This window comes from Erythrolamprus reginae, chromosome 4 (assembly GCF_031021105.1).
Source record: "Erythrolamprus reginae isolate rEryReg1 chromosome 4, rEryReg1.hap1, whole genome shotgun sequence".
NCBI classification, from domain to species: Eukaryota; Metazoa; Chordata; class Lepidosauria; order Squamata; family Dipsadidae; genus Erythrolamprus; species Erythrolamprus reginae.
The window spans coordinates 66,772,523-66,797,963 of record NC_091953.1 but is presented as its reverse complement, the minus strand read 5'-3'; the positions used below and the strand labels follow the sequence as shown (position 1 = coordinate 66,797,963).

At 43.3% G+C, this 25,441-nt stretch overlaps 1 protein-coding gene across 4 annotated transcripts in view; it reads left to right on the top strand.

Moving 5' to 3' along the window:
• The window catches only part of KDM6A (lysine demethylase 6A), a 279,276-nt gene that overhangs the window by 29,368 nt on the left and 224,467 nt on the right, over positions 1-25,441 (top strand). For all 4 annotated transcript variants that reach the window (XM_070750519.1, XM_070750522.1, XM_070750520.1 and 1 more), the window contains exon 3: positions 10,699-10,807. In XM_070750519.1, coding sequence (XP_070606620.1) covers positions 10,699-10,807 — 109 coding nt within the window. The remainder of the gene's footprint in view (positions 1-10,698; positions 10,808-25,441) is intronic.

Below are 25,441 nucleotides of genomic sequence, written 5' to 3'. Positions count from 1 at the left end.
TTGCTTGTAACAGTATATTTGTATATCAGTCTGTTTTTATACTTTGCTTTTCTAATTCTGCTGCTGATTTTGAGTTATTTGTCTGCTGTATTATAGCCCTATATCTTGGAATGTGATTCCAATCTATTCTACTGGGGTGGGTCAAAGCTTCTATTGTTAAAATTCAATTTGGTATTTTAGAATAATGTTTATTTTTTATCTTTTCCCAAATTGAAAATAACAAGTTCCTTATACTGTGTCTCTGAATGTAACCCCCTTCTCCCTGAAACTTCATTGCGGCCAGTAAGGGCCCACAGAGTCGGCCTTCTTTTTTTCTTGCCCCTCGGGACCACCTAGATCAATCCGTGGTAATAGTGATAGGCAAAATCTGGCCCTGGGCTCAGACTGCTGCTGCTTAACGCCAGGCCGGCAAATAATAAAGCTCCCCTCATCCCAGACCTTCTGGATATGGAGGCCGACCTGGCATGGCTGACAGATCTGGCAGGGACCTGAGGGAGGCGGTCCCCTCTCTGAGATGTGCCCATCCGGGGTTCAGGTGTGGCATCCGCCACGATCCCAGAGAATGGGGGGAGGAGTGGCAATTATAGCCCGAGTCCCTTGACCTACACAGGCTTGTTGCTCCTGAGATACCGGGTTGTGAGTCCCTTCTTGTGAAGTTGGTCCTAAGAGTTCAAGTGGGCTTGTTGCTCACGTACCTGCCTCCCAGCTGCGTGGCAACAGCCCTGCCTGTGCTACTTGAGGAGGTAGCCAGGTTGGCGGTGGAGTTCTCCAGACTGATGGAGTATGCCGTTATTCAGTGGGTCCTCTGGGTTGGCACAGGAGTCCTCTGGGTTGGCACAGGACTTCCAAAACTTGTTAGAATACTTTGAGGGTGTAAATAAACACATAGATAAAGGGGACCCAATTGATATTGTATATCTTGACTTTCAAAAGGCTTTTGACAAAGTCCCTCACCAAAGGCTCCTAAAAAAGCTCTTCAGCCATGGAATTAGAGGACAGGTCTTGTCCTGGATTGGTAACTGGCTAAATTGTAGGAAGCAAAGGGTGGCAATAAATGGACAATTCTCTGGATGGAAAGAAGTGAGAAGTAGTGTACCCCAAGGTTCAGTTTTGGGACCTTTACTTTTTAATTTATTCATTAATGATATAGATGTAGAAGTAAATAGTGAGGTAGCAAAGTTTGCTGACGACACTAATGACTGCATCGCAAACGATTCATCTGTTAAACTACTGAAGTTTGCAAACGATACAACAGTGATCAGACTCATTCAAGACAATGATGAATCCACATACAGACGGGAGGTTGAACAACTATGCTTGTGGTGTGACCAGAACAATCTAGAACTGAACACACTCAAAACCGTAGAAATGGTGGTAGACTTTAGGAGAAACCCTTCCACCTCTTACAATACTACACAACACAGTATCAACTAGGGCTAGCCGTTCTGGAGGAAGAAGGGATCGCTGCCTAAAAGCGATCCCCTGTTCCGGTCCCGTGAGCTCAACCTGGGGTACTGGTGACAAGTGTAATCTGGGCCCTGGGCTCAGGCTGCTGCTACTCAATGCCAGATCGGTTGTAAACAAAGCTCTCCTCATCCGGGATTTCATCCTGGATGAGGAGGCTGATCTGGCATGTGTGACTGAAACCTGGCTGGGCCCAGAGGGAGGAGTTCCTCTCTCAGAAATATGACCAGCTGGGTTTCAGGTATGGCATCATCCGCGACCCCAGGGAAGGGGGGAGGAGTGGCTATTGTAGCCAAGGAGAACCTTTGCCTGCATGGACTCGTTGCCCCTGAGATTGCGGGTTGTGAGTCCCTTCTTGTGAAGTTGGACTTAGGGGTTCAGGTGGGCTTGTTACTCACGTACCTGCGTCCCAGCTGCGTGTCAACAGCCCTGCCTGTGCTGCTCGAGGAGGTAGCCGGTTTGGTGGTGGAGTTCCCCAGACTTATTGTCCTGGGGGACTTCAATCTGCCATCACTCGGCGGTTCCTCTGGACTGGCACAGAGGTTCATGGCCACCATGACAACCATGGACCTCACCCAAGTAGCTCAGAGTCCGACTCATGAGGGGGGACACACACCCGACATGGTATTCCTCTCAGAGCAATTGAGTAATGGTCTGAGACTAAGGGGCTTAGAAACATTGCCTTTGTCATGGTCAGACCATTTTCTACTGTGGCTCGATTTCCTGGCTCCCATCCTCCCCCGCAGGGAGATGGAACCGATTAGGAGGTTCCGCCCCAGACGCCTGATGGACCCAGAGGGCTTTCAGAGGGCGCTTGGGGTTCTACCAGATTCACTCGTCCACAGCTTGGTGGAGTTTCTTGCTGAGGCCTGGAACAAGGCTGCAGCGGAGGCTCTTGACCGAATTGTGCCACTGCGACCTCTTTGTGGCACTAGACCCCGTAGAGCTCCATGGTTCAATGAGGAGCTCCGGGAATTGAAACGCCAGAAGAGACGCCTAGAGAAGCGATGGAGGAAGAGTAAGTCCGAATCCGATCAAACATTTGTAAGAGCTTTTATTAAGACCTACAAAGTGGCGCTCATCAGCGGAATTCCACCCGGCCGCTCTGTTTAGGGTGACCCGCTCCCTTCTAAATCAGAGGGGAGTTGGGGAGTCCTTGCAGGGCAATGCCGAGGAATTTAACTCGTTTTTCGCTGATAAAGTCGCTCGGATCCGGGTGGAACTCGACTCCAATTGTATAGCAGTATCGACTAACAATGAGTCAGTCGAGGTGACTGGGGCTAAACGTCTTTGTCCATCCGTCTAGGAGGAGTTTGACTTGGTGACACCTGATGAAGTGGACAAGGCCATTGGAGCTGTGAGTTCCGCCACCTGTTTACTGGATCCATCTCCCTCTTGGTTGGTTTCGGCTGGCTGAGAGGTGACACGGAGCTGGGTCCAGGAGATTGTAAATGCCTCCTTGGGAAGGGGCTCCTTTCCGGCTCCTTATAAAGAGGCACTTGTGCGCCCCCTCCTCAAAAAGCCTTCCCTTGACCCAGCCATTCTCAACAACTATCGTTCAGTCTCCAACCTTCCCTTTATGGGGAAGGTTGTTGAGAAGGTGGTGGCGCTCCAACTCCAGCGGTCCTTGGAAGAAGCCGATTATCTAGGCCTTCAGCAGTCAGGATTCAGGCCGGCTACAGCATGGCGGGCCTGGGACAGGGGTTTATCCTCTGTCCTGGTGCTTCTCGACCTCTCAGCGGCTTTCAATACAATCGACCATGGTATCCTTCTGCGTCGGCTGGAAGGGTTGGGAGTGGGAGGCACTGTCCTTCAGTGGTTCTCTTCCTACCTCTCCGGTCAGTCCCAGTCGGTGTTAGTGGGGGTGGTGGTGTCAGAGGTCGACCTCTAGGTTTCTCCCTTGTGGGGTGCCTCAGGGGTCGGTCCTCTCCCCCCTGCTATTTAATATCTACATGAAACCGCTGGGTGAGATCATCCAAGGGCATGGGGTGAGGTATCATCAATATGCTGATGATACTCAATTATACATCTGCACCCCATGTCCAGTCAACGAAGCAGTGGACGTGATATGCCGGTGCCTGGAGGCTGTTGGGGTCTGGATGGGTGTCAACAAGCTCAAACTCAATCCAGACAAGATGGAGTGGCTGTGGGTTTTGCCTCCCAAGGACAATTCCATCTGTCTGTCCATTACCCTGGGGGGGGGGAAATTATTGACCCCCTCAGAGAGGGTTCACAACTTGGGTGTGCTCCTCGATCCACAGCTAACATTGGAACACCATCTTTCGGCTGTGGCGAGGAGTGCGTTTGCCCAGGTTCGCCTGGTGCACCAGTTGAGGCCCTATTTGGACAGGGTGTCATTGCGCACAGTCACTCATGCCCTTATCACCTCAAGGTTCGATTACTGCAACGCTCTCTACATGGGACTACCTTTTGAAAAGTGTTCGGAAACTTCAGATCGTGCGGAATGTGGCCGCGAGAGCTATCGTGGGGCTTCCTAGATTCGCCCACGTTTCTACAACACTCTGAGGACTGCACTGGCTGCCGATCGGTTTCCGGTCACAATTCAAAGTGTTGGTCATCACCTTTAAAGTTCTTCATGGCATTGAACCAGAATACCTCCGGAACCGCCTTCTACCACACAAATCCCAGTGGCCGATAAGGTCCCACAGAGTTGGCCTTCTCCGGGTCCCGTCAACCAAATAATGTTGTTTGGCGGGCCCCAGGGGAAGAGCCTTCTCTGTGGTGGCCCTGGCCTTCTGGAATCAACTCCCCCCGGAGATTAGAACAGCCCCCACCCTCCTTGTCTTTCGCAAGCTACTCAAGACCCATCTATATCGCCAGGCATGGGGGAATTAAGACATCTCCCCCAGGCTTTCTTATATTTTATGTTTGGTATGTATGTGTTGTATGGTTTTTAAATTGTTGGGTTTTTTTACATAATTTTATTATTATATTAGTTCCATTGTTATACTGTTTTTTATTACTTTTGTGAGCCGCCCCGATTCTTTGGAGAGGGGCGGCATACAAATCTAATAAATTGAATGGAATTCAATTGAATCAACAGTAGAGACCTTCAAATTTCTAGGTTCTATCATATCTCAAGACCTAAAATGGTCACCTAACATCAAAAACATCATCAAAAAAGCACAACAAAGAATGTTCTTTCTGCGCCAGCTCAGGAAGCTCAAATTGCCCAAGAAGCTGCTGATACAGTTCTACAGAGGAATCATTGAGTCTGTCATCTGCACCTCTATAACTGTCTGGTTTGGTGCTGCAACCCAACAGGATCGACACAGACTTCAGAGGATAATCAGAATTGCAGAAAAAATAATTGCTGCCAACCTGCCTTTCATTGAGGACCTGTATACTGCAGGAGTCAAAAAGAGGGTGGGGAAAATATTTACTGACCCCTCGCATCCTGGACACAAACTCCTACCCTCAAAACGTCGCTACAGAGCACTGCACACCAAGACAACTGGACACAAGAACAGTTTTCCCACGAACACCATCATTCTACTAAACAAATAATTCCCTCAACACTGTCAGACTTTTTACTAAATCTGCACTTTTATTTCTACTAGTTTTTCTGATCACTCCTATCATCCCTTTCCTCCCACTTAGGACTGTATGACTAACTTGTTGCTTGTATCCTAAGATTTCTATTAATATTGATTACCACATGATTCTTGACAAATGTATCTTTTTCTTTTATGTACGCTGAGAGCATATGCACCAAGACAAATTCCTTGTGTGTCCAGTCACACTTGGCCAATAAAATTCTATTCTATTCTATTCTATTCTATTCTAAATTGTTCTGGGTAGTGAAAAGTGAAATTGATTATCCGGAGTTCCAGAGGACCTCTTGAAATTGAGTGAGTGGGCAACAAAGTGGCAAATGCATTTTAACCTAAACAAGTGCAAAGTTATGCACATCGGGGCAAAGAACCCCAATTATACCTACCAACTGATGGGGACCAAGTTTTCTGAGACAATCCAAGAAAGGGATCTTGGGATTTTGGTGGATAGCTCAATGAAAATGACAACCCAGTGTGCAGCAGCAGTAAAAAAAGCAAATTCCATGCTTGGCATGATTAGGAAGGGAATCGAAAATAAGTCGGCAAGTGTTGTATTGCCTCTGTTCAAATCGATGGTGAGACCACACTTGGAGTACTGTGTATAGTTCTGGACACCGCACCTCAAGAAGGATATAATGGAACTGGAAAAGGTGCAAAAAAGGGCAAGAAGTGTGATCAAGGAAATGGAGCACCTCCCTTCTGAAACCAGGTTGCAACGCCTTGGTCTCTTCAGCCTTGAAAGACAACGTTTAAGGGGTGACTTGATCGAAGTATATAAAATCATGCATGGGATAGAAAATGTGGATAGGGAAAATTATTTTTTCTATCAGACAATACTAGGACAAGGGGGCACTCCCTAAAGCTCATAGGTAAGAAAGTGATGACAAATAAAGGGAAATATTTCTTTACCCAAAGGGTCGTTTGTTTATGGAATTCACTTCCAGAAGAGGTCATGACAGCTGTCAGCCTTGATAGTTTCAAGGCAGGATTAGACAGATTTACGGATGCCAAGTATATCCAAGTGTATAGTTTATGACCTATAAAGCCCTTCATGGCACCGGACCAGATTATCTCTGGGACCGCCTTCTGCTGCATGAATCCCAGCGACCAGTTAGGTCCCACAGAGTGGGCCTTCTCCGGGCCCCGTCAACTAAACAATGTCGTTTGGCGGGACCCAGGGGAAGAGCCTTCTCTATAGCGGCCCCGGCCCTCTGGAACCATCTCCTCCCAGAGATTAGAATAGCCCCCACCCTCCTTGCCTTTCGTAAGATCCTTAAAACACAGCTCTGCCATCAGGCATGGGGGAACTGAGATATTCTTTCCCCCTAGGCTTCTACAATTTATGCATGGTATGTTTGTATGTATGATTGGTTTTATAATAAGGGTTTTTAGCTGTTTTAGTATTGTATTGTCACATGCTGTTTTTACTACTGTTGTTAGCCGCCCCGAGTCCACGGAGAGGGGCTGCATATAAATCCAATAAATAAATAAATAAAATCAGTGGTTATTGAAATGAATGTCCATGTGCCGCCTCTATGTTGGTTGAGGCAGGCAGGATTCCCCTGAGTACCATTTGTTGGTGATCAAGGGAAAGGGAGGGTTTTGCCTTCTCTTTCTGCTCAAGATCCCCTTGTACAATTGGTGGGCCACTGTGTGACACAGAATGCTTTGGCCTGATTCAGCATGGCTCTTATGGCTTCCATGACAACCATGGACCTGACTCAAGTAATTCAGGTTTGCTCTAATATGTCTACTAGTTTTGGTTTTTTATTGAATTTATTTAAACATTAATTGAACGCTTGTTTCAATTTCCTTCCTTCCTTCCTTCCTTCCTTCCTTCCTTCCTTCCTTCCTTCCTTCCTTCCTATCTTCCTTCCTTCCTTCCTCCCCCCCTCCCTCCCTTCCCTCCCTCCCCCCCCTCCCTCCCTCCCTCATTCATTCATTTATTGGACTTTTATCCCACCCCTTTCTGAGGACTAATATTGGTATGATTTTTTAAATTTAATTTAATATTTGAGTTCTTTTTTCTGGTCAAAATTTGCTGAAGCAGTTTGACAACTCTATGAAACTTAACAAAAAATAAATGTAGTGGATAGCCTACATTTCGCAGACACCTCTCCCTCCAGTGGCTCTGTGTGGACTCTGCCAGACTCCTTAATATTGTTTGGAGTGATGTGAGAACTTGGTTTCTATTATGACTTAATTACTTCCTAGTTCCTGATGCATTTTCCGACAGAAGTGGTGAGAAGCTCGGTTGGCCCTATTTTCGTCTTATAGAGCACCTGATTTGGTTAGCAGATTATCAGTAATCCACAACTATGGCCAATGTTATTCTGATTCCATGCTTAGGCATGAATCCTGACTGAAGGAGTTCATATAATTTACAATTTGTACAGCATTCTGTAATAAACCCCACCATATTCTCAATCATTTCCTTCACTTTAGGGGTAATATTGAGTTCATGTGGTAGTGCCAATTTTGTTTAGAGAAGTAAGGGTTCTTTGAGATACCGTAGTTGCAGTGGTGGTCCTTTTGGTTAGGTGGTTGCAGTTGATGTTGACAAGAGTAAGAAATCAAGCCCAGAGCCCCCTATCTGGATGCCTCAGAGCTTCACACTTTCACCCTTTATGTTTAACATCTATATTTACACTGGGAAAATCATTTGTCAGTTTGGGATCTGGTATCATCACTATGCACAATTGCTAATCTTCTATCAGTGTTTAGAGGTTGGGTGGGTCTGGAGGAGGAGCATACTCAAAAGTCAACCCTGGCAAGGACAGACAGCTGTGGCTATTCAGCAGCCCTGAAATTTCAGTCCTGGATGAAGACTATTTGAAGAACAAATAGAGCTAGTGCAATCATCTCACATTATAGGGTTGCTGTGTGCTCTGAGTGAGGTTGCTCTTGAATACCAGAAGTTAAAACTGGTTCAGACTGCAACAGCACAGGCAGAAATGCTTCAATGTATGCAGATAACTCTTGCTTGCCATTTGGCTTCTGGGTGCACATCAGGATGCTACTGTGTTTCCCCGAAAATAAGAACCCTGAAATAAGCACTTAGGCTTATTGCCATGCACTCAAAAGCCTCATTGGGCTTATTATCAGGGGATGTCTTATTTTGGGGGAAACAGGGTGGTTGCCATTTATAAGTTGTTCATTGCATAGAATTAATCTGAGTGACTGTCTATACTAGTTTCCACCTGTCCTGTATAACTAGACAGAGTGGATTCCTTTGGGGTCCTATTAATTGAACAATGCCATTTGTTGGGATCATTTTTTTTTTACAAGAGAAACTTGCTGCCACTCTTCAAGTTGTAAGGTTCCCACCCTGAAAATCCTCAAATGTCCTTGAAATTTCTTTGGAGGTTTGGATAGACATAGTCCCCCTTTTAGACATAGTCCACTTTTAGGGTTCTAGTTTGTTAACATGAATGTTTTTTACTGGACATAAACTGATTTTTGCTTGTTTTTATTATTCTTACTATTTTTAATGCTGTATGTCACCCAAGATCTTGGGTGGGAATTGGGAGATCTTTTAAATTTAATAGATTGATAGATAAAATAATTATTTCCCATGTTACACTTCATTAAAGCCCCGATCAGTTTATCTGTTCTGCAGTATTTCAACTGTAAGATGAAAAACAGGTTTCAAAGACTACTCAAGAATACCTTTGTAGGCTGCATATGTCCTCTAGGCCTTATGGTTGTTCTCACCAGATTTAAAAAACTATTCCCAATAGCAAAAAAAAATCAAAAACAAAACAAAATCTGACAAGGGAATAGATTCCTTTTTTAACAACTGCATGGAGCTTTAGTTATTATATGTAAAGATGTCTTCAAGTCATGCTTAATACTTGTGCACATCAATGTAGCTTTCTTAGCATTCATATAGAAGTAGTTGCCATTATCTTCCAAAATACTTTTTGAACTTTCCAGTCTAGGCAGCTACAACCTGGGATTTTTTTTCATAGTATTTCATCCTTCTACTGATCAAATTTACATTTGTGTGGTTTCAGAACAAAATTGGTAATGTTCTGTTATTACTTGTTGAGACGCACATGTGCACAAATATTTTAGAATAATTTCTCCCTTATGTAAAAAGCAGACACTTACATTTCTGCTTCTTCTTACCAAACCAATATTATACGTACTTCAGTTTATTTTCAAGGGTGAAGTAATTGGTAATTATTGAAACTAAATTTGGACATTCAAATTGCTAACCTTCAGCTATGGCAAGATGAGTCAAAAAACTGAAACATAGCTTTGACTATAGTTTAGTGTATTAGAGATGTTGATTTGTGAATTTTTTATCTTTAATCTGATGATTGTATTGCAAATAATTTTTCAGCAATTAAGTATTTTTGTCAAATGTAATATTTGATTTCACTTTCAAGATAAGCAGCTTATTTTTCATATTGAAAGTTTTGTCATAAGGCAGACAGTATTTAGTTTAGTGTTCATAAAGCAAATATGATAGAGCAGTACATGGTGTTCACATATTTTAATCTGTGCAGTAATGCTTCTTCAAGCATTGGCTTTTTTGCTTTTCTCAGGATGTCACTGTTGATATTGCCAACTTATTTTCTTCAAGCCCACTTTTTAAATACAAAGGATTGATACCTACAGCATTTCCCCCTTATTTTCCATATATTTGTGAAAAAATCAAATATAAGATGCATGCAAGATGTTGATGATAATGATGAGGATGATAATTGCTGTTCAGTGCTCAGAATAAATTTGACCAAAAAGCACACTTAATTCTAATGTACATGCATTCAAAACTTTCTGTAAAAGGAGAGTTCGATACAAGTAAAGACAAAGAGTAAGGTAAAGACTAAAAGTACATTTTAACAATTTTTTGGAACGAAAGAGACAAAAATAGCCAAGTGAATGCTATTGTAAATTTTGCTCCATGCCTATTTTATTAAAGCATTTTTTCTTGCAAACAAAAATATTTCCTAATTAATACATTACCTACAATGTAACACATTCTATTAATTAGCAAATGGAGGTAGAAAATTTCAGAATGTAGGCATAGGAATCCTATTACACAGAAATATTGATGGATTTTTCTTCTCAATTCTTTGTTCTTTGTCTAATTTTTTATAGATTTGATTTGCAATTGAACCTAATTACGATATCTTCACCAAGCTGTTTTTCTTACAGTTTTAGATGTAGCTTATAAAAAGATACTTTTTGGGTACATGGATCTGAAGCTAGTATATTTAAAAATATTTTTTTCTAGTTTCATAAAATGTTATACCAGAACGGTGTGGTACTTAACGCTAAAATAAGATTTACTCTTTCATTTATAATTTCTGCTACAGCAGAATTGTTCCTATAGACAAGTGACAATACCTTAATGTATTAAACTAAACTATCTTAATATTTAATAATTATTGAAATATATGATATATTTTACTCGGAGTGAAAATTATGCATGTAGCAGAACAGAATAATATTTAATTTTAAAATGAAAACTAAACAATTGTAACATCATAGCAGTAAAATAAGGACACATGCATTTCCCTAAAAGAAAAACTAATATTATATAAGATGACAAAATATGGGATTGCTGCTTAGCTTTGCAACAAAGTCAAATTTAAGGTATATGTTATCAATAGAGTATATCTACAAAGAATATCCTTTTTTTTTTCAGGCTGTTGGCTGCTATGAATCGTTAATATTAAAAGCAGAAGGAAAAGTTGAATCAGATTTCTTTTGCCAGTTAGGTCACTTCAACCTTTTATTGGAAGATTATCCAAAAGGTAAGTCTATTATAATTTATTTTAGTATTTTTTTCACCTCAGAATCCTAGATCAGTACTACATGCATAACCATTTTCCTCTTTTTTAGAGAGCCTACATTATGCAAAATACATAGAAAAGCAATAACAAAGAAAAGAAATTAAAGGCAGGAGATAAAATAAAACCTAACCAAATTAATTTTATTTATTTTTTTAAAATATTTTTATTAATTTTAACAAACAAACATGACAAACACAACATATAACAAAAAGCGGAGCTACAATTGCTCCTCTTAAAATAGAAGTCTTCATTGTATAGAAAGAAAAAAGATCTTATTACTATTTAACACCATCTAGGAAATATACAGAAATATCTATTATAATGCACTATATAAAAGCACATCTAAAAGTTTATAAAATTCTTAATTCGTAAATTAAATCAAGTAGAAATAAAGAAGATAAGAGAAAAGGAGATTATATTTATGTTATAACTAATCACAATCTAACCACAACCAAATTCATTTTAAACCAATACTATTCATTGTTCCTCTCTACATCTTTCTAGCCATGCAAACCATTCTTGCTTCTATCATATCTATTTACTTACTAAATTTTGTTCTTCAAACTTTTCTGATACTCCTCTCAATTCTTTCTAACTGCAACTCTCAGTTTTTCATTTCCTCTGAACTCATTTCCTCTACATTTATTTTTAGTGATTAGTTATTCCTCATATCTGTATGGTCAAATAACCTTATTTCTTATGTACCAGTCACTCATTGTTGTCAGTCTCTATTTGTTCATATCACTCATTGATACTCTCGAGCTTTAAATTAATCTGTTCATTTCTGTATATCTCTTGACATATCTAAGTCCCTGTTAATAAAATGGACAGAAGCATAATCCATTTTTTTTGCCAAAGACTATGTAGCATCAACTACATTTTTACAGCATTTGCATATCTTACATTCCCCCCATTCATTTTATGACCTAAACATTCAGCTGACAAGCAAATGTATCTATTTCCTCTAATTTTTGTCATTTATGTATAAATTGCTTACTTAGTATTTTTATTTCTAAATAAATATTCCTCATTTTATCACACAGTTCAACACATATAATCCTTGTGTTAGGAGGATTCTATTAGCGAATGTTCGAAGTTATGCAATTCCAAACAGGGCCCAAAACTACAAATCTTGCAGCACCATAGTAGTTGTTTGCCCTTATGAACAACTGCAGAGGCTCTGCAACATTTGTTTTGCACATTGCTGGCAAAAATTGAGCTTCTGAGGGGCAGATCCGCCCATCAGGAGTTCCGTTTGGGCATCCAGACACATTGCCCGGCACATTGCCAACCAAAATGGAGCTTCTGAGGGCCGGATCTGCCCCATTTGTGTAATTCTACCCCTCAGAAGTCCTGTTCAATTGTCCAGTGGCCTCCCCTGGCCCTTTGTAGGCTGAAATGGAGCCTCCAGGGGCCATATCCAAATCTCCTGGGGCTGGATCTAGTCCTCCGAGGCTCCATATAGTCTGTAATGGGCTGGAGTTGGCCTACAGAGGGCCAAATGGAGCCTCAGAGGACCAGATCTAGCCCTTGGTCACTCCATTTCAGCCCGCAATGGGCCAGGGGAGAGCTGAACAGCCTTGGAGAGCCAGATTTGCCCTTGAGAAGCTCCATTTTGGCCATGCTGGGGGAGGCAGGCGGAGACCCAGATGGAACTGTGGAGAGGCGCACAAGGCTGAAGAGGAGACTGCTTGCTAAATCTTCACAAGGTAAGTGAATGGTATGATAGGTTGGGGTTGGAAATCAATTGTGGACAGTATGATGTATTTCAGTGGGTTGGGGAGGCCTTAGGTGGTCTTAAGCAGGTAGCCTGTTCAATCGGTAGGCTCTCCTATGGCCTTCCCCACAACCCTGAAATACCTCATGTGCACTTAACAAGCCTTACATTTGATTAGTGAATGCGTAGGCAAAGGTGGGAGTGATCCCATTCAAGATACGAGATTCACTCCCTCAAATCCTTGGGTTATGAATGGAATGGGCAGGCTCCATTACATTTGTAACTTGATGACTACCTCTACTTGATGAAATTATATGTTTGTGTAATTTGGTATGTTTGTGTGTATGTTTGGTTTTATAATAAGGGTTTTAGTTGTTTTTTATTATTGGATTGTACATGTTGTTTTTATTATTATTATTATTATATGAGTTTTTAACAATAACCTATTATTGTCTACATGCAGAATTCTTATGTATTTTTATATCTCCAACAACCATATTTCTAATGTTACCATGGACATTCCTTACATACAAATACATTGAGCCAGTCAAAGACACATTGCTACCAGCATTCATTAATTCCAGTTCAGCAATCATTTCTCCTTTCACATTTGCTTGTTTTTATTTGTTTGTTTCCACCCCAAAGATTCATTTCTGATATTACCGAAAAAGCTATGCCTCAAATTCAGAATCTTTCATCATCACCGTTTCTTTCGTATATTGCTTTGCCATGTGTTTGTGTGTAGGTTAATGCTTAAACTGACACAACCCTTTTAAAAGCAGATACTTACCCAAAAAACACACATGTCGAATCTTTGAATGGCCATTCACTCTTTTGTGTATTCCATTCATATCATTTAAGGAAAATATTGTTTTCTTTCAAGATAGCACTCATTTAGAAGTTTTTCCTCAAGCCCATCCCTGATTCTTTCATAACTAGCAACTATTGCCAACATATGAATGTAGAGAACCAAGTTAAATGACACAATTCATGCTTTTCAGTTTTTATTTCAAGTACATTTATTATGAAAAATATCATATTGAAATACAATTGTATATGTGCACAAATGATATTTATTAAATTAACCATTCCAAGTGTACTGTAATCTATAATATTGATACTTGGTGAAGTAATATGAATACTTTGGTAACATTTCTGTATACAAGGAAAGAAGAAAAACACGTTACTCCATTATTGAGAAAATCCAGGTACTCTACTCTAGACAAATAAATGGAGTGTGCATGTTTATATACAGGTAGTTCTTGATTTATCATAGTTCATTTCGTGATCATTCAAAGTTATAACGGCACTGAAAAAAGTGAAGTATGACAATTTTTTACTATTTATGACCATTGCAACATATCCGTGGTCATTTAATCAAAATTCAGACAGTTCGCAACTGACTCATATTTATGATGGTTGCAGTTTCCTGGGGAGATGTGATCATCTTTTGCGACCTTCTGACAAGCTTTAACCATGCTACTAGCTTACAACTGCAATGATTCACTTTCACTTAACAACTGTGGCAAGAAAGATCATTAAATGGGGCAAAACTCGCTTGAAATCTGTCTCGCTTAGCAACAGAAATTTTGGATTCAACTGTGATCGTAAGTCAAGGACTATCTGTATTTACTGAATTCGAACAATGTACCTAAATACAGTAGTGAATTTAGTATTGAAACATATACCTTTATTATTTAGCTACTATAATGCAAAGATAAATTTAGATCATTTTTGTTTAATCTTACACACTGGCAATACATTCAAATATATGGTATATCCATTACTAATAATAATTTATTTTGAAGTTGAGCTTGAGTGATTTGATTCTTGTTAGATTGGAAGTGAAGCAATTATCTCAACATACAATGTATTTACATTATTGGGCAACTCTCTTAGTAATGAGAGAGGGCCATTTTCCATAGTGGGTGGAAGTAGCCTCCAAGAATGAGATGACAAGTCATTGCAGTCGCTGGGTTGAGTGCAGGGAGCTTCAGCTCTTTCTGCTGATGGGGAGTCAAGCCGAGGGCCATCCAAGGGGGATGGGTGGTTCTCCTAAAATCAGCCTGGGGAGCTTTGTTCCAACTTTCGTGGTCAGCTCCTTTGGTGGTGTTGTGGTCTGGCCTAACAGCATTGCTGTTCTACCGCTTTTCTTTCTGCTTGGCTTAGGGGTGACAGTGGACTGGCTCGCAGCAGCAGATTGCACTCTCGTACCTGTCACTTGTCCTCAGGCATAGGGGCCTTTGCCTCATAGATCGGTACTGCAGCTTGCCACTTGGACAACTGTCTATTGCCATCGCCCTTGCCCTAAAAGAGTTCGTCCAGGGCTTTCCTTTCCATTTGGCCCCTTTTGGGTCAGCTTACTTCAGTCCGCAACGGCTGCCTCATCAGGACATCAGGGTCCGCTGTGTCAACAATTAGCCATTTTGGCAGCAACGAGGCCGTCTGTATCCATTTTGGCCATTTTGAAGGTATGGCAGCCATCTTGTCTTTCCAGAAGTTATGGTTTACTATTTTGAGAGCTGCGGCAGCCATTTAAGCTATCTTGCCCTCATTACCTCCTTCCTGTGGCGATCCCTGAATCATGGCAGAGGCAAGCAAGGGAGAGCACAAGGGTCACTCCCTTCATTCAGTGCTGGCAGCCTCAAGCTCGGAGGCCTCTCCTGCATCAGCTGGCCCTTCCTCCCATAAGGGGTAGTTTCCTCACCTGCCGTCCTCAGAATCTACCGGCCCATGCAAGATCTCCAGGGCAACCCAGCAAAATGAGTGTCGCAAGGCTGGAGCACTGGACAAAATTTGTGCCAGGTCTGTGGACAGCAAACAGGCCATAATCGGAGATGGGGTTAACCACCAACTAGGAGTGACCTCGAGGGTGGCCATGAGGAGGTGGCATCCCTTCATTCCTCTGAATCCATTTCCTTGGGCAAACTTCAAACTTAAGCATCACTGACATTTTAACATGGCGCTGAATTGGTGTGGAATCTCCCTTTGCCACCGGTTGATGACCCAGGCTTTATATTCTTCGGCCCACCTGCTGGGTGAATCTGATGAATTGCTGTGATTGGAGGATGGAGCAGGTGCACAGAAGGCTCACTAGGTGGCCACCTGGGCTGTCCGAGCCTCCACCACTGCCTCCTTCTTCTCGCGCATAGTGCCTTCCAGTGTCTGGCCTCAGAGCCAACCAGGATCTTAGCAAACCTCTGGCCACAGCCCATGTTTAATGCCTCCCTTCAATTGGCCCACTTTGCTGCCAGGGCCATATGGGCCTCCATAATGGCCAAAAGAGGATACATTGATTCTGCAGTTGGTCTGCTGACACACACCATAAAGGGTGCCTAGTATCCGCTCCCTTAAGGGACCAACAGTTGTTTGGGGAAGCCTTAGACCCCATATCGATCAAGTTGCAGGACAAGAGGAAGGTTCTCCCTTCACACATCACATCACATGCCTTCCCCCTTCCTCTCCTTCCCAAGGTCTTCCAGAAAATCCTGGATGAATGTGCAGAGGTAATTTTGTTGCCCTCCCATTGGCTCCCCATTGGCCCAGGTGGCCTTGTTTTGCTGACTTGTAGGCACCGTTGGTGACCAGTCATTGGAAAATTCCACTGTTTGAGTTCTTGCTCAGTCAGGGACAGTTTTTTCACCCAGATCCAAGGTGGAGCCGCCTGACTGCCTGGTGTTTGAGTAGAGCACTCTAAGGCATCAACAATTCTCCTGAAAAGTCATTGATACTATGCAGGCTTTTAGGAGGCATTCCATGGAACGTGAAAGTCTTTTTGTACCTGGTGTGCCAAAGGGGGTTGTTCCCCAATACAAATAGTGTTTGCTAAAATTCTAGACTTCCTCCAGGAGGGCTTGAACAAGAACTTTTCCCCAAGAACCATCTGGAGACAAGTAGCAGCTTTGTCATCTGCCCTCTCCTGTCGGGATGCCGAATCCCTGGCGCAGATTCTATCCATCCGGCAATTCCTCAAAGTTGCCACCAATTTGTGCCTTCCAGTGGTCCATTGGTTCCTGACCTGGGACCTCTCCAAGATTCTGAACTAGCTCACTCAGCCTCCTTATGAGCTCTTGTGATCGGCTAGCCACTGGCATCTGACTTATAAAATGATCTTCCTGATGGCATTCACCTCAGTCAGGAGGATCTCGGAATTGTCTACCCTCTCCCTCTTGGTCAGGCAAGACTTATGTCTCCTGGCTGGACCTGTCCTTTGTGCCCAAAATTAACACATGGTTTCACATAGCTCAACAACTCATTGTCAATTTTTTGCCCTAATCCAGTCCATGCTCTAGCGCAGAGGTCCCCAACCTTTTTTGCACCAGGGACCGGCTTTAAGCTAGACCAGTTTTCCATGGCCCGGTGGGGGGGGGCCTTTGGTCATATGGGGGTGGGGTTATGGAGGGGTGGAGCCAGGGCCGCCATCAGGAATTTTGGGGCCCCATACAGCCTAAGTGTCTGGGGGCCCCCTCCCCGCCATTTTAAAACTACTTTATTTTGCGACATACCAATTATGTATGAAATTTACCTTCTTTGGGGAGGGGTGAAAGGGGAGAGTAAGAGAGGAAGGAGTGAAAGAAGGGAATGAGGGAGGAAAGAAGGGAGGAAGGAAAAGGAAAGCAAGAAATGGAGGGAGGAAAGGAAGGACAGAAAGAAAGAAAGAAAGAAAGAAAGAAAGGGGGAAGGGACAGGAACAGAGGAAGGAAGCAAGGAAACTTATGAAAGGGGAGAGTAAGAGAGGAAAGACTGAAGGAAGGGAGGGAGGGAAGAAGGTAGGAAGGAGAAAGAAAAGAAGAAACAGAGGAAGGGAAGGTAAAAGAGAGAAAGAAAAAGAGCAAGAAAGCAAGCAAGCAAGAAAGAAAGAGAATGAAAGAGAAATAAAAATAGAGAGGGGGAATGAAAGAAATGGAAGGAGGGAAGGAAGGAGAGAAAGCAAGAGAAAGAAAGAAAGCAAGAGAGAGAAAAAAGAATGAAAGAGCAAGAGAGCAAGAGAGCAAAAGAAAGAGAGAAAGAAAGAAAGAAAGAAAGAAAGGCAACTTCAAAGAAAGGCTCACTGAGCATCTCTCACTCTCTTTCTATCCCTCTTTCTTTCTCTCTCTTCCTTTCTATCTCTCCTCTTCCTTTATCTCCTCTCTCTCTCTCCCTCTCTCTTTCTCTCCCCCTCTCTCCCCCCTCTTTCCCTCTCTCCCTCTCTTGCTATCTCTCCCCCCTCTCCCTCTCTCTTTCTCTCTCTCCCTCTCTTGCTATCTCTTTCTCTCCCCCCTCTCTCCCTCTCTCTTTCTCTCTCTCCCTCTCTTGCTATCTCTTTCTCTCTCTTTCTCCCCCCTCTCTCCCTCTCTCTTTCTCCCTCTCTTTCTCTCTCTCTCCCCCCTCTCTCTCTCTTTCTCTCTCTCCCTCTCTTGCTATCTCTTTGTCTCTCTTTCTCTCCCTCTCTCTTTCTCCCTCTCCCTCTCCCTCTCTTTCTCTCTCCCCCCTCTCTCCCTCTCTCTTTCTCCCTCTCCCTCTCTTTCTCTCTCTCTCCCCCCTCTCTCCCTCTCTCTTTCTCTCTCTCCCTCTCTTGCTATCTCTCTCCCCCCCTCCCTATCTCTTTCTCTCTCTCCCTCTCTTGCTATCTCTTTCTCTCTCTTTCTCCCCCCTCTCTCCCTCTTTCTCCCTCTCCCTCCACTCACCCATCCCGGGGGTCTTTTTCGGACTTCCCAATCCAAGTCACGCAGCCTTGCGGAGCTCCTGGTGGTCTCTCATCCCTGAATCAGCCAGGTAAACACGGCCCCCTCTTCCCTGGCCCGAAACCAGCGAAGGTTGGGGGAATTTCTGCGCAACCCCGGCCACTTTCGGGGTTAAATTCCTCTCCCCGCCCTCTCCGCACCTCCGAAGGGAGCAGGGCAGCGTTGCTGGGCTGGCCAATTCTGGGCAGGGGGCGAATTCCTCCCGGGGGGGTGGAGGTGTGGATGTGTGCGTGCGCCCAGAAGGCGTCCGAACTTTGCCCGGCGAAGCTCTGCAAACACGAGGCAGGGAGGGAGGGAGGCCGTTGCCCGGCCAGCGGGCACCAAACAGGGCAGGGCTCCATGGGAGGGGAGGGGGCGCCCCACGTGGGACCCCCCCCCCCCCGGCGGGCTCCGTCCGGTCGGGAAAAAGGAGGGCAGGGGTCTCTCGGCTGGGGCGGCGCTGGGGGCGCTCTGCACACGCTCAGGGGGCCCGAAGCTGCGTGTGAAAGGGAAGGGGAGGGGGCACCTCGCGGCTGGGGGCTGCCTGGCTTTGTGATTTTGGCTGGGGGGGGGAGTTAGGAAGGTCCTACTTCTCCCCCCCCCAGCCAAAAATTCAAAGCCTATCTGCTGGATACGGGCGATGAGTGGGACAGAGCGGCGCGGAAGCCTCTTGCAGCAGCTGCCACAGCCACCGGCTTCGGCGCCGCTCGTCCCGCTCATCGCCCGTATCCAGCAGATAGGCTTTGAGTTTTTGGCTGGGGGGGGGAGAAGTAGGACCTTCCTAAGTCCCCCCCAGCCGAAATCACAAAGCCAGGCAGCCCCCAGCCGCCAAAGGAGCCTCCTGATTCTCCCCGCCCTGCCCGACGCCCCACCCTGTCCTGCATAATGTCCTCTGCCGGGAGGGCAGCGCCGCCGCGGACCGGCTGGAAAACCCCAACGGCCCGGTCCCGGTCCGCGGACCGGCGGTTGGGGACCTCTGCTCTAGCGCATAAGTTGTACAAGCTAGACCTACAGACCTACATATTTACATTAAACTGATAGCAGTCTTTCAGAATGGAGTCTTTGTTTAGTGTTCCTACTGTCCTCGGGCCACAAGATATTTTCATTCACCATTGGCAGATGAATCTGTGTGGCTATTGTGGCATATGACTCCTTGGCCATGACCCACCCAGCTTGGATTATGGAGCATTCCACATGAAGTGCAGAAAATTCAGTGGCATGTGTGACCCAGGTGTCTCTTGAAGACGTGTGCCGCACAGCTATCTGGGTGACTCAATTGCACTTTGTCATAAGACTAATACTTTGGCAGAAGAGTCATTTGGATGCAGGGATGCAGGGTGTTGCAGATGGTACTCAATGAGCGGCCCTGCTTGATCTCTCCCAAGGACAGACTGCTTGGGTATGTCCCATCTTGGATGATAGTTCCACCCACTATAGAAAAGGGTCGTTGGTCATACCTGATATGCCTCTTCTAGTAGGGTGGAACTATTATCCTGCCCCACCCTAGGTTATCTGGACATGGACAGTGTTTTTGCCGTGGTTGTGAGTACCTGAACTCCCTGAAGGGTTTTTTGTAATTGGGGATTCCGGGCAAGGTGGAGCCTTCAAATTCAACTTAAGAGACTCAGTTCTTAGCTAATTGGATGAGGTCAACCCATCCTGGATGATAGTTTCATCCTAGAAGAAGAGGTGCATCAAGTAAGACCAATGGCCCTTTCCAATCAAATGAGACTTTTGGTGTCAGAGGAAGTTGCAGCAAAACTGTCAGGTGGCTTCTCCAGCATATGACAACATTCTGCAACTAATATCCCAAGGGAGTTATTGGTTCTTCACAGGTCCGCTACCTCCTCCAGACACAATCACGAATATCTCTCAGATGATGAGTAGCATAAGGAACTGATACTGTCAGAGGACGAAGGAATAACTCCAGGCCTCCTAGCTTTCACAGGACTCTTGTTTAAGATAATTTTGTACAAGGACAAGACCACAGCTCATATAAGAACAGACCAAGCCATGTCAGATTCAGCCTTGGACTTGTCTGACCCCAATGATATGCTGTTTTCAGAACCTGCCACAGATAATGATATTCCATCCGCCAAATTGTTTCTGGATATCATCTAGCATCGATGGGTATTACCAGAGGCCTACCTATCCTTGAGTGAGAGTGACAAGAGGTTCTGTAACAGTGATGGCGAACCTTTTTTTTCCTTGGGTGCCAAAAGAGTGTGGCTGCATGCTATTGCGCATGCATGAGTGCCCACACACATTTATCAATGCCTGGGTAGGGCGAAAACAGCTTCCCCATCCCTTGGAGGCCCTCTGGAGGTTGGAAATGGCCTGTTTCCCAATTTCTAGTGGGCACAGTAGGCTTGTGTTTCTCTCTCCCCAGACTCCAAAGGCTTCCCTGGACCTGGGGGAAGGTAAAACTGCCGTCCCCCATCCCCCCTGGAGGCTCTCTGGAAGCCGGAATCGCCCTCCCAGAGCCCCTGTGCAAGCCAAAAATCTGACTGGCACACACATGCACATTGGAGCTGAACTCACGTGCCAGCAAATATGGCTTCGCGTGCCACCTGTGCCATAGGTTCGCCATTACTGTCCTATAACATGGCTTCCAATCTCACTGCGGCTTCACAAACTCCATCAATAGATAGGCCTGTGGTGGCTTAGCATCCCATCACTATCATGTATCATGACACAGAGGATGCCCTCAAAACAGACAGAACTGATGCTCTGCAAAGCCCATCAGGCAGCTGCCTGGGCAGTCAAGTCGGCCATGGCTGCCTCCTTCAAAAGAACTTCCTTGCTCTGGCTTATTCAGATGCAAGCAAGAATCCCAGCCATTGACCTCTGTAATCAGGATATCAACAAGCTAGTGGCAGCTGCAGAATTTTCTGCTGACGCCACACTGAACTTGGCCTAATTCGCCTCCAGGATCATTGCCTCAGTTGTGACAGTCCTATGACTGCTGTGGCTCTGTCACTGGCAAAGAAACATGAAATACCAGTGGAAGAGCCGGGGTGGCGCAGCAGGTAGAGTGCTGCACTGCAGGCCACTGAAGCTGACTGTAGATCTGTAAGTCAGCGGTTCAAATCTCATCACCGGCTCAAGGTTGACTCAGCCTTCCATTCTTCCGAGGTGGGTGAGGACCTGGATTGTGGGGGCAATATGCTGGCTCTGTTAAAAAGTGCTATTGCTAACATGTTGTAAGTCACCCTGAGTCTAAGGAGAAGGGCGGCATAAAAATTGAATAAATAAATAAAAATTGAATAAATAAAGTTAGCCTCTGCCCACTTCAAGGATGATAAGCTATTTGGAGAGGCCCTAGAGTCCATACTCATAAGAGACCAAGGACAAAAAGAAAGTCCTACACTCCATGTCCAGAAACACTGACCGTCATCCCTCACCCTACTTTCAGAAGCTTTCATTCAGAGTGGCAGATTTTGTATCTGACTTCTCACATTCACAGAGGGCATACTTCCCACGTCAGGATCACCAATTTGTTTTTTTTAAAATATCTTTATTAGTTATTTGCCTATACAATACAGACAAAAAAGAAATAATCAAATACAATTACAAAAACAAGCAAATAAAACACATAGAAAAGAGACAGAAAAGGTGAAGAAAAGAAGAGAAAGAAAGAAAGAAAGAAGAAAGGGACAGGGTCAACTAATATGTTGACTATCATTATTTACAGAGCCTTTAAATTACTATTTTGAATAGCTATTTTTACGTTTCATGCACAGGGTTGTTTTTCTAGATCGTTCTTTTGAGTAGGATTATAAGATTACATAAATCTATAACTAGATTTGATGTTTCTTGTTAGTAAAGGATAATAATTGTGTGAGATTTATGTTTTTAAATATTTCTTTTGATTTAACCAGACATACCACTTGTCCCATGTTTTGTAAAATCCGGTATCATCTTTATCTTGTATTTCCAAAGTTAGTTTGCTCATTTCTGCTACTTCATGTATTTGGTTAATTAAATTTAATATTGTAGGTATTTTGTCTGTTTTCCATATTTGTGCGTATATTTGTCTAGCAGCTGTGGTTATGTGTATAATCAAATATCTATCTTGTTTTTTGTTTTAAATTTGAAAATGCCCAGTAAAAATAATTCAGGATTAAAAGTAATTTGTGAAGGATTTGCTCTAAATAATTTTGAATTTTTGACCAATATTTTTTAACCTTGGGGCATGTCCACCATAGATGATAGTATGCTCCGGTGGATTGTTTGCATTTCCAATATAATGGGGAAATATTTGGAAACATTTTAGCCAAATGGACCAGGGGTAAGTGCCATCGATAGTACATTTTATATATGTTTTCTTTATAAGATGATGATATAGATAATTTATTATTAATATTCCATAATTGTCCCCATTCTATCAAATTTATTTTTTATCCTAAACTTTGTGCCCAGGCTATCATGTTACTTTTTACTTCATCTTCCACTAATTCTTTTTGCAAAAGGCATTTGTAAAGTTTTGATATTATTTTATCTTCCGGTCCTAATAAAATTTTGTCTAGATTGTTTACTTTTTGGAATCCTTGTCGGTTTTTATCTTCATTGTATCTTGATCTAATTTGAAAATATTGCAGCCAGTCTACTGTATTGCCTTTCTGTAATAGATTTTGTTTAGAAATAAGTTGATTTTGTTTGTTCAGTAACTGTTATACATGTTATGTATGTTAATATTTTACTGGGATCGAGGGCGATAGGATATATTACCGCTTCGGAAGGTGAAAACCATTTAGGCATCTGTACATAATACTGTTTTCTAATTTTTTTGCCATTGCTCTATTCAGTTTTTCTAATGTAGTATTCTTTGAAGTAGGTTTGTATTTTATTTGTTTGATGAAATAAAGACTAGTGCCAGCGAAATTGAAGATTATGGCCCTCAAGAGTATGAACTCTTTGGTTTCTTAATGTGACTGAGTCCTTTAACCAGGATAGAGATGCAGCTTGATGGTATATCTCCCAGTTAGGTACTCATAGGCCACCCCTTAGTTTATGGTCTTGCATATATGTAGCTCTTATTCTTGCTTTTCTTTTTGACCAGATGCATTTTTTAGTATTTTTTTTCTAGATGAACAAAGAAAGATTTATTTAATTTGATTGGAACTGATGAGAACAAGAATAAAATTTTAGGAAGAATATTCATTTTTACTATTGTAATTTTACCCAGGAGTGATAGTTCTAATCTAGACTATTCTTCTAAGTCTTCATAATTATTTTTTGAAATGTCTTATTGTAATTGTCTTTTTTTAATAGAGCTACATTAGTAGCAAACCTAGATATTTAACTCTTCTTGCCATGTCAATATTTGACACGTTCTCCAATTGTTTTGTTAACTGGACATATTTTTGGTTAAGATCTTAGTTTTTGTCCTGTTGATCTTAAGACTGACTGTATTTTTCAATTTTGTTTAGTAAAAATGGTCCAGTGGTTAATTAATGGGTCTTCAGCTATAAAAACTATATCATCGGTGTATGTCTGTAGCTTATATTCCGCCTTTCCTGTTTTTATTTCTTTTTTGTTTCTAATGTTTCTTAATAAACTTTCTTGAGCCAAAATAAAAATTAATGGAGCTAATGGACATCCTTGCCTCACCCCTTTTTGAATAGAGATTTTATCAGTTATGTCTCCATTTATTAATATTCTTGCTATTTGTTGATCATAGATTTTATTGATTAGTTGTATAGAGGAAGGGTGGTAGTGACCTTTTTCCCAGTTTTAGGTTGTACAATTGTAGTCATCGTAGACATTATTAAGGTACTTTTAATAGTGTCCCAATTCACCATATACAATTTAATGTTTGTTCAGTCGTGGATGTTTCTCTGGTATTCCGTAGGTATTATAATCAATATAAAATCACTATATAGCTAATCTTATAAACGCATATATCTATATCAGTTTCTCTGTACTGAAGGAGCAGGTCCAGCAGTCATGTAGGTTCTCGCTGTCCAATCTGCAGAGGACTGAGCCTAGTCTTTAAAAAGCCTGCTGGATCTGCCCCTTCCCCAGAATTCGCTCGGTTCTGTGATCCAGCAGGACATGTGGTGGCTCGCTCCTTTCTAAAACACCTTCTCTTCGTTTCTTCTTCAATCAGATCAGTAAAATTTTCAATTGCCTTTTTACTTCAAACTTGCCTTGTTTTCATGCCAGCCTTACTAGGCTCGGCGTCAAGGGTGAAGCTGTGGTGCGGCTATTGCTGCTTTTTCCAAAGCGCCCTGCTCGCGTTGCTGCAGGATTGTATTTTTTTAACAAAATCTAATCGGCCAGAAGGTTTACCGGAAAGCTAAGGAACTGTTTAAAAAAGGGCTTTTTCTTCCTGCGGTGTGGGACTGTTTAGCAAGTTTCCCTTGATTGTCCCCTGGACTTTAGTCTTCCCTCCATTTGCAAAAAACGTTGGAGCGGTTTATTTTGATGCGAAGGCCCTTAGCGCCCAGTAATTCTGGCACTTGCGGATCGCCTACGCGCATCCCGCCTGGCGCCATTAAGTCTGCCGCTTGGCCCTGGAGTAAGCTGTGAGACCCTCAGGCTTTTTCTCCCTGGCTATGCCTCCAAACCAGTGTGCCTTGGTTTACTTTGTTACGGCTAGCGAGGCCTGCCCTTCTGTACTCATTGGCACGAACTCTGGTATCGACCAGATTGACTTTGAGTTGCAGACGCTCCTGGGCCTAGGAGCAGGGCCCCCTTCCTCTTGGGAACGTTGCCCTATAGAGCTTCTCCCACTTAATTTTTTGGCTCAAGTCTTGTACCTGTAATTTGTTCAGGCCATGACTTCGTTTCCCAAGAGAGGCACTTCTAAAGGTCCCAGAGAGGTTAAGCCTACTGGCGATGAAATTGAAAATATCCCCCAGGCCTCTTTCTCCTCTTCCTCGGGAGCCCCTATAATGGCTAGACCAGGGCTGAGAAGAGAAGGGACCAAGCTCTGCAAAGGATACATGAGAAATCGGCTAAACATTTAAAAGTGCAGGCCCAAGTGCACGTTAGCCCGGACCCTCCAGAGGCTTTTAAACTGCCTCCCTCTGGTGTCCCTGTGCTTTCTCTGGATGAGCCAAATCTAAACAGACTCCAACCTAACCTATGGGGCTTAGGTCCAGAGGAGCCAGATATTATGATGGAAGATCCCTCCGAGCCAGATCCAACCCAGACCTATAGGGTACCTCC